Source organism: Poromitra crassiceps (assembly GCF_964638095.1).
Source record: "Poromitra crassiceps genome assembly, chromosome: 3".
Lineage (NCBI taxonomy): Eukaryota > Metazoa > Chordata > Actinopteri > Beryciformes > Melamphaidae > Poromitra > Poromitra crassiceps.
In genome coordinates, this window is record NC_139625.1 from 1,472,474 (window position 1) to 1,486,966 (window position 14,493).

A 14,493-nucleotide genomic window follows, 5' to 3' on the forward strand; every position below is an offset into this window, starting at 1 on the left:
ATATATACGTCAATAACGTCACCACTCCAAGGACGAACACGGAAATTATCTTTCCCTCACCTGGTTCAGCCCCGTTCAGCCCGGGGTAATCAGTGCACACATCAACAACAGTCCAGGTTGAGTGCTGACGTGACGTGGAAGCCTATGCGACAGTGTGTAGTTCTGGATTAGCTTAGCACGAGCTTTTTACCTCTAGGGCTCGCAGTTACGCTTCAAAACTCATGAAAGTGGTCCTCATGTGTGAAGATTATCCCGCTGAACCTTGAACGTTTTGATGCACTGTGGGCTCAATTTTTGACCGATCGAAAATCTGTTTCGATACTTTTGTGTAGGACAGTCTAACGATGCAGATGCTAAAGTTTGGTGTCGTTTGAAGAAAAAATGTGGGAGGAGTAGGGTTTAATTCGTTTTTGCAGTTTTTGCAGTTTTGCGGTCTTTAGACTTCATAATTGGCCATAGGTTGCATTGTACAAACGTTTCCCCTCATTTAGGCGCACATTTCGGTGAAAGTTGCAAAGCCGTATCACGTATGCCTGATTTTTTATGAATTTTTTAAGTTTTAAACTTTAGACGGTCGCTGTAGTGCCACCGTTAGGACTATTGGCCCCAAATTTGTGTCAAAGACGTTTGGCATGGGACTGGACCTTTGTGCAAAGTTTAGTTAGTTTTCATCCATGGGAAGTCAAACTTCCCGGGAGGAAGAAGAATAATACAGGCAAATACAATAAGTGGCCCTGCCGCTTCGCTGGCCCGGCCACTAATAATAATAATAATAATAATAATAATACATAACTCTGCTAATCAGTTTCTTTTCTTTCTGCTAATCTTCAGCTCTTTTTGTTTTCCTCTGATAACACAAGGCACTTTGAACTGTAGAATGGTAGGGGAAACACTGATTAGTCTATCCTATCCTATCCAAATCTGATAGGTGGTGTCTGAGCAATCAAGTGTGACGGATGGACACATGAAAGAACAAAAGGAGACTGATCCATCCAACCTCAAACAAAATGTAACAGAATAGAAAGTAAAGAATTCATCATTAGTGCAGGATGGATACAAAAAGAATGGAGCAAGTCAGTGCAGTGGCCTTGCATTCATGACTGACCTGGTGATGGTGGACCCACCACGCACTGGTGATGATCTTGGCATCCCAGGCAGCGCTGTAGCACACAGACATGGTGCCAGCCTCTGTCAGGCTGCGAGGGGGGATGGGAGCACCTAGAGCAGGGAGATGGAGGAAGGGAAGAGGAGGAGAAGATGAGTGAAAAACTATTGAAAAGAAATGTCCTCATAAAGGTGTAGAAGATGAGAGTGAGAGCCAGGGGAGAAGGTTTACCTGAGGGGTTTTTGATGACACAACTAGTCGCTCCATGGAGGTCAGCGTGAACATAGATATCACCTGAGAAAAGTCAAGTCACACGAGGGGATGAACAAACTCTCAACCATCGTCTGTCTGTAGGAATCTGTGTGTGTGTGTGTGTGTGAGTGTGTGTGTGTGTGTGAGTGTGTGTGTGTGTGTGAGTGTGTATCTGTTACCGGCCCTGAGGTAGCGTTTCACAATCATCTCGTTCTGTTGCTGGTCTCGTCCTGCGATGACGAGGTAATTCTCTGAGCTGATGAACCATAAGAACTTCTCAAACCTGACAAAGAGGACGAGATGAGGCACCAGAAGAAAAGGTGCTGAAGATCTCACTGGTTGTCACCGGTATGTATATATTGAAACAAAGCCTGAATCAATTGATCTAGTTCCTTATGAGCTGCTGCTGTGTGTCTTACCAGTAGACCTTCCTGGCCTTCTGAATGGTGGTCACTGTCTGCACCTCTTTCAGTGTTTTCTTTGTTTTCTTCTCTGCTGATTTAAAGGCCTTTGAAAATGGGCAAAAAGGTTAGGTGACTTGTCCAAAGCATGGTCTCGTTTGTATATTAACCCCACCACACTCAAACATTATGTCAACAGGTATATTAACCCCACCACACTCAAACATTATGTCAACAGGTATATTAACCCCACCACACTCAAACATTATGTCAACAGGTATATTAACCCCACCACACTAACACATCATGTCAACAGGTATATTAACCCCACCACACTCAAACATTATGTCAACAGGTATATTAACCCCACCACACTAAAACATCATGTCAACAGGTATATTAACCCCACCACACTCAAACATTATGTCAACAGGTATATTAACCCCACCACACTCAAACATTATGTCAACAGGTATATTAACCCCACCACACTAACACATCATGTCAACAGGTATATTAACCCCACCACACTCAAACATTATGTCAACAGGTATATTAACCCCACCACACTCAAACATTATGTCAACAGGTATATTAACCCCACCACACTAACACATCATGTCAACAGGTATATTAACCCCACCACACTCAAACATTATGTCAACAGGTATATTAACCCCACCACACTAAAACATCATGTCAACAGGTATATTAACCCCACCACACTAACACATCATGTCAACAGGTATATTAACCCCACCACACTAACACATCATGTCAACAGGTATATTAACCCCACCACACTAACACATCATGTCAACAGGTATATTAACCCCACCACACTAAAACATCATGTCAACAGGTATATTAACCCCACCACACTAACACATCATGTCAACAGGTATATTAACCCCACCACACTAACACATCATGTCAACAGGTATATTAACCCCACCACACTAACACATCATGTCAACAGGTATATTAACCCCACCACACTCAAACATTATGTCAACAGGTATATTAACCCCACCACACTAAAACATCATGTCAACAGGTATATTAACCCCACCACACTCAAACATTATGTCAACAGGTATATTAACCCCACCACACTCAAACATTATGTCAACAGGTATATTAACCCCACCACACTAACACATCATGTCAACAGGTATATTAACCCCACCACACTCAAACATTATGTCAACAGGTATATTAACCCCACCACACTCAAACATTATGTCAACAGGTATATTAACCCCACCACACTAACACATCATGTCAACAGGTATATTAACCCCACCACACTCAAACATTATGTCAACAGGTATATTAACCCCACCACACTAAAACATCATGTCAACAGGTATATTAACCCCACCACACTAACACATCATGTCAACAGGTATATTAACCCCACCACACTAACACATCATGTCAACAGGTATATTAACCCCACCACACTAACACATCATGTCAACAGGTATATTAACCCCACCACACTAAAACATCATGTCAACAGGTATATTAACCCCACCACACTAACACATCATGTCAACAGGTATATTAACCCCACCACACTAACACATCATGTCAACAGGTATATTAACCCCACCACACTAACACATCATGTCAACAGGTATATTAACCCCACCACACTCAAACATTATGTCAACAGGTATATTAACCCCACCACACTAACACATCATGTCAACAGGTATATTAACCCCACCACACTAACACATCATGTCAACAGGTATATTAACCCCACCACACTAACACATCATGTCAACAGGTATATTAACCCCACCACACTAACACATCATGTCAACAGGTATATTAACCCCACCACACTAACACATCATGTCAACAGGTATATTAACCCCACCACACTAAAACATCATGTCAACAGGTATATTAACCCCACCACACTAACACATCATGTCAACAGGTATATTAACCCCACCACACTAAAACATCATGTCAACAGGTATATTAACCCCACCACACTAAAACATCATGTCAACAGGTATATTAACCCCACCACACTAACACATCATGTCAACAGGTATATTAACCCCACCACACTAAAACATCATGTCAACAGGTATATTAACCCCACCACACTAAAACATCATGTCAACAGGTATATTAACCCCACCACACTAACACATCATGTCAACAGGTATATTAACCCCACCACACTAAAACATCATGTCAACAGGTATATTAACCCCACCACACTAACACATCATGTCAACAGGTATATTAACCCCACCACACTAAAACATCATGTCAACAGGTATATTAACCCCACCACACTAAAACATCATGTCAACAGGTATATTAACCCCACCACACTAACACATCATGTCAACAGGTATATTAACCCCACCACACTAACACATCATGTCAACAGGTATATTAACCCCACCACACTAACACATCATGTCAACAGGTATATTAACCCCACCACACTAAAACATCATGTCAACAGGTATATTAACCCCACCACACTAACACATCATGTCAACAGGTATATTAACCCCACCACACTAAAACATCATGTCAACAGGTATATTAACCCCACCACACTAACACATCATGTCAACAGGTATATTAACCCCACCACACTAACACATCATGTCAACAGGTATATTAACCCCACCACACTAAAACATCATGTCAACAGGTATATTAACCCCACCACACTAACACATCATGTCAACAGGTATATTAACCCCACCACACTAACACATCATGTCAACAGGTATATTAACCCCACCACACTCAAACATTATGTCAACAGGTATATTAACCCCACCACACTAAAACATCATGTCAACAGGTATATTAACCCCACCACACTAACACATCATGTCAACAGGTATATTAACCCCACCACACTCAAACATTATGTCAACAGGTATATTAACCCCACCACACTCAAACATTATGTCAACAGGTATATTAACCCCACCACACTAAAACATCATGTCAACAGGTATATTAACCCCACCACACTAACACATCATGTCAACAGGTATATTAACCCCACCACACTAACACATCATGTCAACAGGTATATTAACCCCACCACACTAACACATCATGTCAACAGGTATATTAACCCCACCACACTAAAACATTATGTCAACAGGTATATTAACCCCACCACACTAACACATCATGTCAACAGGTATATTAACCCCACCACACTAAAACATCATGTCAACAGGTATATTAACCCCACCACACTAAAACATTATGTCAACAGGTATATTAACCCCACCACACTAACACATTATGTCAACAGGTATATTAACCCCACCACACTAACACATTATGTCAACAGGTATATTAACCCCACCACACTAACACATCATGTCAACAGGTATATTAACCCCACCACACTAAAACATCATGTCAACAGGTATATTAACCCCACCACACTAACACATTATGTCAACAGGTATATTAACCCCACCACACTAAAACATCATGTCAACAGGTATATTAACCCCACCACACTAAAACATCATGTCAACAGGTATATTAACCCCACCACACTAACACATCATGTCAACAGGTATATTAACCCCACCACACTAACACATCATGTCAACAGGTATATTAACCCCACCACACTAACACATCATGTCAACAGGTATATTAACCCCACCACACTAACACATCATGTCAACAGGTATATTAACCCCACCACACTAACACATCATGTCAACAGGTATATTAACCCCACCACACTAACACATCATGTCAACAGGTATATTAACCCCACCACACTCAAACATTATGTCAACAGGTATATTAACCCCACCACACTAAAACATCATGTCAACAGGTATATTAACCCCACCACACTAACACATCATGTCAACAGGTATATTAACCCCACCACACTAACACATCATGTCAACAGGTATATTAACCCCACCACACTAACACATCATGTCAACAGGTATATTAACCCCACCACACTAACACATCATGTCAACAGGTATATTAACCCCACCACACTAACACATCATGTCAACAGGATAGGCAAAGACAGTGCTATAATGTATTTGTTTTTGTTGCCTAACATGGGGACAGTCTGGGAGTTAAAAAGTAATTAGGAAAATGAACCCAAATAAATCCTGGGCTTGTGTGTGGGCTAGAGAAAAATCACCAGCTGCCCTCACTACTCTGGTCATAAAGGAACAGCTCACTCTAAAATCCAAAATACATATTTTTCCTCTCACCTGTAGTGCTATTTATCCATCTACATGGTTTTGTGTTAGTTGGGACATAATTTGGCCGTAGAGATGTCTGCCTTTTCTCCAATACAATGGAACTGGATGGCACAATGGAAATGATGACCTGCTTATATAATCCACAAACCTTGTTGTGAGCAGTTTCATGTAGGAACTATTTTCTTTAGACCGAACTACACCCAGTAGCTGCTAGCTAGTTCCTACATAAAACTGCAGCTAGCTAGCAGCTGTAGGAGTAGTTCAGTTGAGTAACCAGGTCATGATTTCTGGAAGGAGACATTGCTGTTGAGTTTTTCAAATGTATTTCTTTGGCACTTTGAGCACCACATCCAGTGGTGGATGCCATCCAGATGGATGCCATCCAGTTCCATTGTATTGGAGAGAAGGCAGACATCACTATGCCAGATATCTCCAAAACTCAGGCAACTAACACAAAACAATGTCGATTGATAAATAGCACTACAGGTTTTTTGGATTTTAGGGTGAGCTGTTCCTTTAAGCCTGTCTGTGGAGAAGATACATAAAGAGCGTTCTCACCTTCTGTGCTGCTTCAACAGTTTTCTGCTCCTTCTTTGCAGCGGTCCGTTTGTGGTCATAGTATCTAAAAAGGAGGGATTTTTTTATTTTCGCATTCAAAGCAAATACAAGTACACATAAAGGTCAAAAACATCAAAACACAGATCACAAGAGATGAATGCCTGGATAGCCCATTAAGCTGGTAAAAGCCTGGGGAAACTTGTGACTAACCACATGAAACCTACTTTTTGGCGTTGGCGTAGGCTGACAGGCTGAGATCCACGTCCACCAACATGGGCTTGTTCTTTTGCAGCTTGTTCTTCTGTCCTTTGTCTTTATTCTTGTTCTTCTTCCCTTTCTGCACCTCCTTCTCCTTCTCCTCCTCAGCCACATCCTCCTCTTCTTCCTCCTCAGTAATATATGGATTCCTGGAGAGCAAATGATATGAGATAAGGGCACCGACTGGTCCACAGTACTTATATGTTTCTGTATCAACGATGGGTCTCACTTGAGGAGCATAGTGATGTGGTTGGTCTGCAGCTTTAGATCCTTGATGGCGCAGGCCACCGGGTCTCCGGCAGCCTGGGCCTCCTTCACGATGAGGCCTATCTCAGTCCAGTCTACCTGGTTGGCCAGAGCGCTGCACACCACCTGCAGCGCCCGCTCCACCACAGCCAGGTTCATCTCCACCAGCTCACCCTTTATCCTGTCCACCTCCTGCAACACAATTCCTTTAGTGTACATTTAGATTCCTATCCTGTCCACCTCCTGCAACACAATTCCTTTAGTGTACATTTAGATTCCTATCCTGTCCACCTCCTGCAACACAATTCCTTTAGTGTACATTTAGATTGATATCCTGTCCACATGCATACATGAATGAACCATATCGTGATATATAGCGATTAGGGCTGTCACAATCTCGATTCAGATCGAGAAATCGATCGAAATGAGCGTTCGATTTCGATCATCGAACTGAAAGGCAGGTTCGCGATTCTCCCAGGCCAGTATTATCTCCCCCTCTCCACCCCACTTGCACGCGCCCGAAGAAAAACAAACGCACCCTTTCAATGATTACACAGCGGAGGGAGGCGGAGCGTCACAGCAGCTGCCTGCCCTGAGCTCAAAACACCGGGAGGCTGTTTATAAGTCGTTCTATTCGCAATGCGAGACCAATATTCATCCTCTGCTGTATGCACATTACAACATGAGTAGGTCAGTGAAGCTGTATGCACATTACAACATGAGTAGGTCAGTGAAGCTGTATGCACATTACAACATGAGTAGGTCAGTGAAGCTGTATGCACATTACAACATGAGTAGGTCAGTGAAGCTGTATGCACATTACAACATGAGTAGGTCAGTGAAGCTGTATGCACATTACAACATGAGTAGGTCAGTGAAGCTGTATGCACATTACAACATGAGTAGGTCAGTGAAGCTGTATGCACATTACAACATGAGTAGGTCAGTGAAGCTGTATGCACATTACAACATGAGTAGGTCAGTGAAGCTGTATGCACATTACAACATGAGTAGGTCAGTGAAGCTGTATGCACATTACAACATGAGTAGGTCAGTGAAGCTGTATGCACATTACAACATGAGTAGGTCAGTGAAGCTGTATGCACATTACAACATGAGTAGGTCAGTGAAGCTGTATGCACATTACAACATGAGTAGGTCAGTGAAGCTGTATGCACATTACAACATGAGTAGGTCAGTGAAGCTGTATGCACATTACAACATGAGTAGGTCAGTGAAGCTGTATGCACATTACAACATGAGTAGGTCAGTGAAGCTGTATGCACATTACAACATGAGTAGGTCAGTGAAGCTGTATGCACATTACAACATGAGTAGGTCAGTGAAGCTGTATGCACATTACAACATGAGTAGGTCAGTGAAGCTGTATGCACATTACAACATGAGTAGGTCAGTGAAGCTGTATGCACATTACAACATGAGTAGGTCAGTGAAGCTGTATGCACATTACAACATGAGTAGGTCAGTGAAGCTGTATGCACATTACAACATGAGTAGTCCAGTGAAGCTGTATGCACATTACAACATGAGTAGGTCAGTGAAGCTGTATGCACATTACAACATGAGTAGGTCAGTGAAGCTGTATGCACATTACAACATGAGTAGGTCAGTGAAGCTGTATGCACATTACAACATGAGTAGGTCAGTGAAGCTGTATGCACATTACAACATGAGTAGGTCAGTGAAGCTGTATGCACATTACAACATGAGTAGGTCAGTGAAGCTGTATGCACATTACAACATGAGTAGGTCAGTGAAGCTGTATGCACATTACAACATGAGTAGTCCAGTAAAGCTGTATGCACATTACAACATGAGTAGGTCAGTGAAGCTGTATGCACATTACAACATGAGTAGGTCAGTGAAGCTGTATGCACATTACAACATGAGTAGGTCAGTGAAGCTGTATGCACATTACAACATGAGTAGGTCAGTGAAGCTGTATGCACATTACAACATGAGTAGGTCAGTGAAGCTGTATGCACATTACAACATGAGTAGGTCAGTGAAGCTGTATGCACATTACAACATGAGTAGGTCAGTGAAGCTGTATGCACATTACAACATGAGTAGGTCAGTGAAGCTGTATGCACATTACAACATGAGTAGGTCAGTGAAGCTGTATGCACATTACAACATGAGTAGGTCAGTGAAGCTGTATGCACATTACAACATGAGTAGGTCAGTGAAGCTGTATGCACATTACAACATGAGTAGGTCAGTGAAGCTGTATGCACATTACAACATGAGTAGGTCAGTGAAGCTGTATGCACATTACAACATGAGTAGGTCAGTGAAGCTGTATGCACATTACAACATGAGTAGGTCAGTGAAGCTGTATGCACATTACAACATGAGTAGGTCAGTGAAGCTGTATGCACATTACAACATGAGTAGGTCAGTGAAGCTGTATGCACATTACAACATGAGTAGGTCAGTGAAGCTGTATGCACATTACAACATGAGTAGGTCAGTGAAGCTGTATGCACATTACAACATGAGTAGGTCAGTGAAGCTGTATGCACATTACAACATGAGTAGTCCAGTGAAGCTGTATGCACATTACAACATGAGTAGGTCAGTGAAGCTGTATGCACATTACAACATGAGTAGGTCAGTGAAGCTGTATGCACATTACAACATGAGTAGGTCAGTGAAGCTGTATGCACATTACAACATGAGTAGGTCAGTGAAGCTGTATGCACATTACAACATGAGTAGGTCAGTGAAGCTGTATGCACATTACAACATGAGTAGGTCAGTGAAGCTGTATGCACATTACAACATGAGTAGGTCAGTGAAGCTGTATGCACATTACAACATGAGTAGGTCAGTGAAGCTGTATGCACATTACAACATGAGTAGGTCAGTGAAGCTGTATGCACATTACAACATGAGTAGGTCAGTGATAGGCAGCAGGACTGACCACAGCAGCGGTAAGGTGGACTTCACCTCGACAAAGCCGGGGTGCGCCGTGGGCGGCTGGGCGCTGCGTCGTTCCCCAGTAGTCAGTCATTATCTTTTGATTTGAACTTTTGTGGGATTTTTTGGGAGATTAGCAAAACTATACATTTTTGGAAAGGGTATTGTATAAGAATGAAAATCAATGTTTCCATTTGCCCAGATGTCTGTGGCAGCCATATTGGAATTTACAAAATGGTCACCCTAAAATTTACGTTTTGTCATATCTTGGCTTGTAAATAAGATGGAACATTGATTTTACCTGCTAAACCTACATTTTCAGGGTCAAGGAATCCAATGGTGGTAGTTACAAAGCTACAACACTTTATAACATTAACCCTTAGATGCATGAGTGGGTCAAAAATGCCCCGGTGTAGTTGTTTTCTTGTAATAAAGTCTAGACGTTCGGTTACATATCTTTCCAATAAAAAATTATCATTTCATATTCCAGCAGTTCCTCAAAAAACATGTTTTTTTTTATGTCACTCATTAAACATTGTAACTTACCTTTGATACTTTTTAAGACACTAGTTTTTGTATTACTGGCTGATCGGGTGGTGGCCAGTGGTGACTGAAATGTCATATTATAAACAAACACAATCCATCAAGTGAGCATGCAGACACCCCTGATTGATGATGTCATACACACTGATGATGTCATGCCCGGGGCATGATGCTCCACAATCATCGTGTGATGTGCCTGATGATGTCATTATGTGGCCAGGGAAAGGGTATTTTGGGGCCTCCTGCTGATTTGTTAAGATTATCTTACTGAACACAAAGTTGTTTCATAAACTTGTGTTAACTACAGACCTTATTTCATGCATTTAACCTAAATCCCATTACAAAAATCCCATTGACTCTTAGACGTAAGAGCTGTAAGTGCTAACATGCAGCCCAGACTCATTCCTGCAGTACTCTATGCATAAAGCATTTAGTCATCTATTAAGACTCAACTGTTAAAGATTTACTGATGATCTATTCCTTCCTCATTATCTTTATCTGTTTTTTTGTATAAGAAATGAATCTGAAACAGAGATCCTCTGTTACAAATAAAGTGAAAACTCATCAAAACATGATCACCTTTCTTCCACAAGGAGGGTGTATAATTACATAACAATAAAAAGTAGCTATGCGTTGGCTGTAAACAAATAAAGTTAAAACCAATTTAACCAATTTAATGAGTACTTTGCATCCTGGCTGCTCGGCCCATAAAGAATGCTGCCAAAGACAAACACTCTTCATTATACAGGTTGAAAGGACAGAACGTGCCCGTGGTCTGAGTTGCGCGAAAATACATCGAAAAGTATTTTGATACAAATTACAAATACTTGCTCAAAAAATGTATCACAATACAAAATAATGGTCTGAAAAATATGCATTTGAAATACAAATACGTATTTTGAAAATACATAAAAATACATTTTATAAAAACTGATAAAGAGCTGCAACAATTAGTCAATTCATCGATTCATTGCCAAATATTACATTAATTGCCTATTTTGGTATCAATTAATCATTTTGAGCCATTTCTTTAAGGAAAAATGTCCTAATTCCAGCTTCTCAAATGTGAAATTTTCTGGTTTCTGTAAATTGTCTCTTTAGTCCTCTGTGACAGTATTCTCCTTTGTGTACCCTCTAACACCAGTGCTGACCAATTTGGGGCCCGCGGGCCAAGTTTGGCCCGCACTCTGTTTGGTTTGGCCCGCCACAGATTTGGGAGATTCTTTTTTTTTTTTTTTTTTTTTTTTTATCCCATTTTTTACCCCCCATTAGTGCTGACTTAATTTATTTATCCTGGTTGCTACTCCACCCTCTGCCGATCTGGGGAGAGCCGAAACTGGCTCCATGCTTCCTCCGAGACATGGGCAGTTAGCCAGCCGCTTCTTTTCACCTGACAGAGGAAGCTTCACCGGTAGGACATAGCACGTGGGAGGTTCACGCTATTCCAACCAGTTCCCCTCCCTCTGAACAGGCGCCCTTAACGACCAGAGGAGGAACCACATTAGCAACCAGGATATTGCATGTTTTTGTCAAATTGTCATGGCAAATTCTTTACAAAAGATGGACAATAAAGCTGATTTTCAAAGTACCTTGAGGATTTTTCAAGTTGTGAATTAAGTCAAATTCCTCTCTTGATTACAAAGGTGGAAAATACAACTGTTTTTAATGGGGTGCTTACTGATTAAATGTTTAAGCTCCCCACAAATGACGATAAAGATGTTTTTTTTTTTAAATATATATAACCAATTGCAAATTATTACAATTACCAAACAGATAAAAAGTAGATTATTATATTGAAATGTTATTTTAGATTTAGAATGTTAATTTTCTATAAAACACAATACATTTTAATGTAATTCCACAACGTTTATTTTTGGCCCGCGGCCCTCCACCCAGATTGAGTTTTGGCCCTTCATGGGAAAGAATTTGGGCACCCCTGCTCTAACACACTACAGTTCTTCCATTTCAGTTTTAGCTGTTTTTCAGCACAACTAATTCTCCCTTACTTCAGCTCACCTTCTGTGAGGGCTTTTGACTTATAGGCAGCATTTATACATGTTAACCTCAAGTTTTGGAAGTTTAGCCAATAGCCATAGATATCTGACATCATAACAGTATATACAGTATAGGGTGGAGACTCTGGAGATGATGCACCATGGCTGCAGTTATGGAAATCACCCGCTACACGGGCTCCCAAAATCGTGATTCGTGACTGACAGTCAGACACCATCCACCCACCTACGCGCCATCGTGCAACTGTGCGCCATCGCCTCATACTACATCAGAGTTGCTCGAGTGACATCACTTATGACATCACAACTGCCTGAGTTGAGCAATCAGTTGCTCGAGTGACATCACTGATGACATCACAAAAAATGCTTGAGTGGCATCTCTGATGACATCACAATTGCTCAAGTGACATCACCGATGACATCACTGATGACATCACAATCGTGACCCACAATGCCGCCACACCGCTGCCACACACACCGCCACTCAGCTAATTTTAATTAAGATAATATTAGTTGCGTCTGTAATATGATACACTGGTTGATAGACTGGTTTGAATATGCAGTAAACCGTTTCATTTGCAGATAGGCCAGTACATGTCATATCTAATCATCATATTTATATTAGTAATTTATCTCTGGGGGGATTTCCACCAATACGAGGCTTCATTACTAGTTTAGACAAAGCAGTGATGTGAAGTCTGACTCAGTGCCTGAACTAGGACGATTCCCAAGCCGTGATGCCCGAAAGTGATGATGATTATGATGATGTATAGAGACTGTCTAATCTTAATCATGATCATACTGTGGTCTAAATGTGCATGTTATGATGTTTAAGATGGTTACAGAAACATCCAAAGTTCACATTTGCTAAATTTTAAACTCAGTTAAAAAATATGTTAACCCCTCAAAAAAAAATGAGTTAGTATCTGAACGACTGCCTGTGGTGTGCAGTTTTTTTTACCCATATGGTGGACTGTATTTCAATGGGATGATATAAAAAAACATTTTGTTTTGAGGAACATGGAATATGAAATGATAACTTTTCAATACAAAGATATTGCAAGAAAACAACCACACCGGGTCATTTTTGACCAACTCATGCATCTAAGGGTTAATCTTGTAAAGTGTTGTAGCTTTGTAACTCCCACCATTAGATTCCTTGACCCTGAAAATGTAGGTTTAGCAGTTAAAATCAATGTTCCAGCTTATTTAGAAGCTGAGATATTACAAAACTTCAATTTGATGGTGGCCATTTTGTAAATTCCAATATGGCCACCACATAGACATCTGGGCAAATGGAAACATTGATTTTCTGATTCCTTATACAATACCCTTTCCAAAAATGTATAGTTTAGCAAATCTCCAAAAGATTCCCACAAAATTTACATAGCGAACCTGACTACAGGGGAAAGGCAGCAGAGAGGGGCCAGTGAGTGGAGCGAGGAGCACCCCTCCAGCTGCCTCTATGCTCAGCCACCGCTCCTCTGTCTCTCTCCCCCTCCCAAACACAGACAGCTGCCTCTATGCTCAGCCACCGCTCCTCTGTCTCTCTCCCCCTCCCAAACACAGACAGACACACGGGTCAAACAGCTCGCAAAAAACCTTTGACTGATGCGAAAAATGCAGAAAACAGAATCTGTCCCGAAAACTTTTATGACGGCCGAAATTGTCAGACTCCGAGCCCGGTGTTTTAACGATGACTGGCAGAAGTGAGGTCGTTATTTTTTGAACATGCTCAATTCCGGACTTGGTGTGTAAAGAGTGACCATGTCCACTGTTTGTTTACTTTGTTGTCCAATCAGTTATATCTTTTGTTGATTGTCCTGAAATGCTTTGCCCAATTTTGTTACATAGCCTACATGCCAGCTTATTATTTATAATCATTGATTTGGTATTGACAGAATGGCAGTGTGAGTTAT

The 14,493-nt window shown here is 41.2% G+C and overlaps 1 protein-coding gene across 1 annotated transcript in view; it reads right to left on the reverse strand.

Annotated features, from left to right (window-relative positions):
• The window catches only part of nemf (nuclear export mediator factor), a 30,880-nt gene that overhangs the window by 12,674 nt on the left and 3,713 nt on the right, over positions 1–14,493 (reverse strand). Inside the window, exons 12-18 of the mRNA XM_083633966.1 lie at positions 7,060–7,268; positions 6,797–6,979; positions 6,573–6,636; positions 1,777–1,865; positions 1,537–1,640; positions 1,337–1,399; positions 1,106–1,218 (exon numbers count right to left, since the gene is read on the reverse strand). Of these exons, the coding sequence (XP_083490092.1) occupies positions 1,106–1,218; positions 1,337–1,399; positions 1,537–1,640; positions 1,777–1,865; positions 6,573–6,636; positions 6,797–6,979; positions 7,060–7,268 (825 nt within the window). The remainder of the gene's footprint in view (positions 1–1,105; positions 1,219–1,336; positions 1,400–1,536; positions 1,641–1,776; positions 1,866–6,572; positions 6,637–6,796; positions 6,980–7,059; positions 7,269–14,493) is intronic.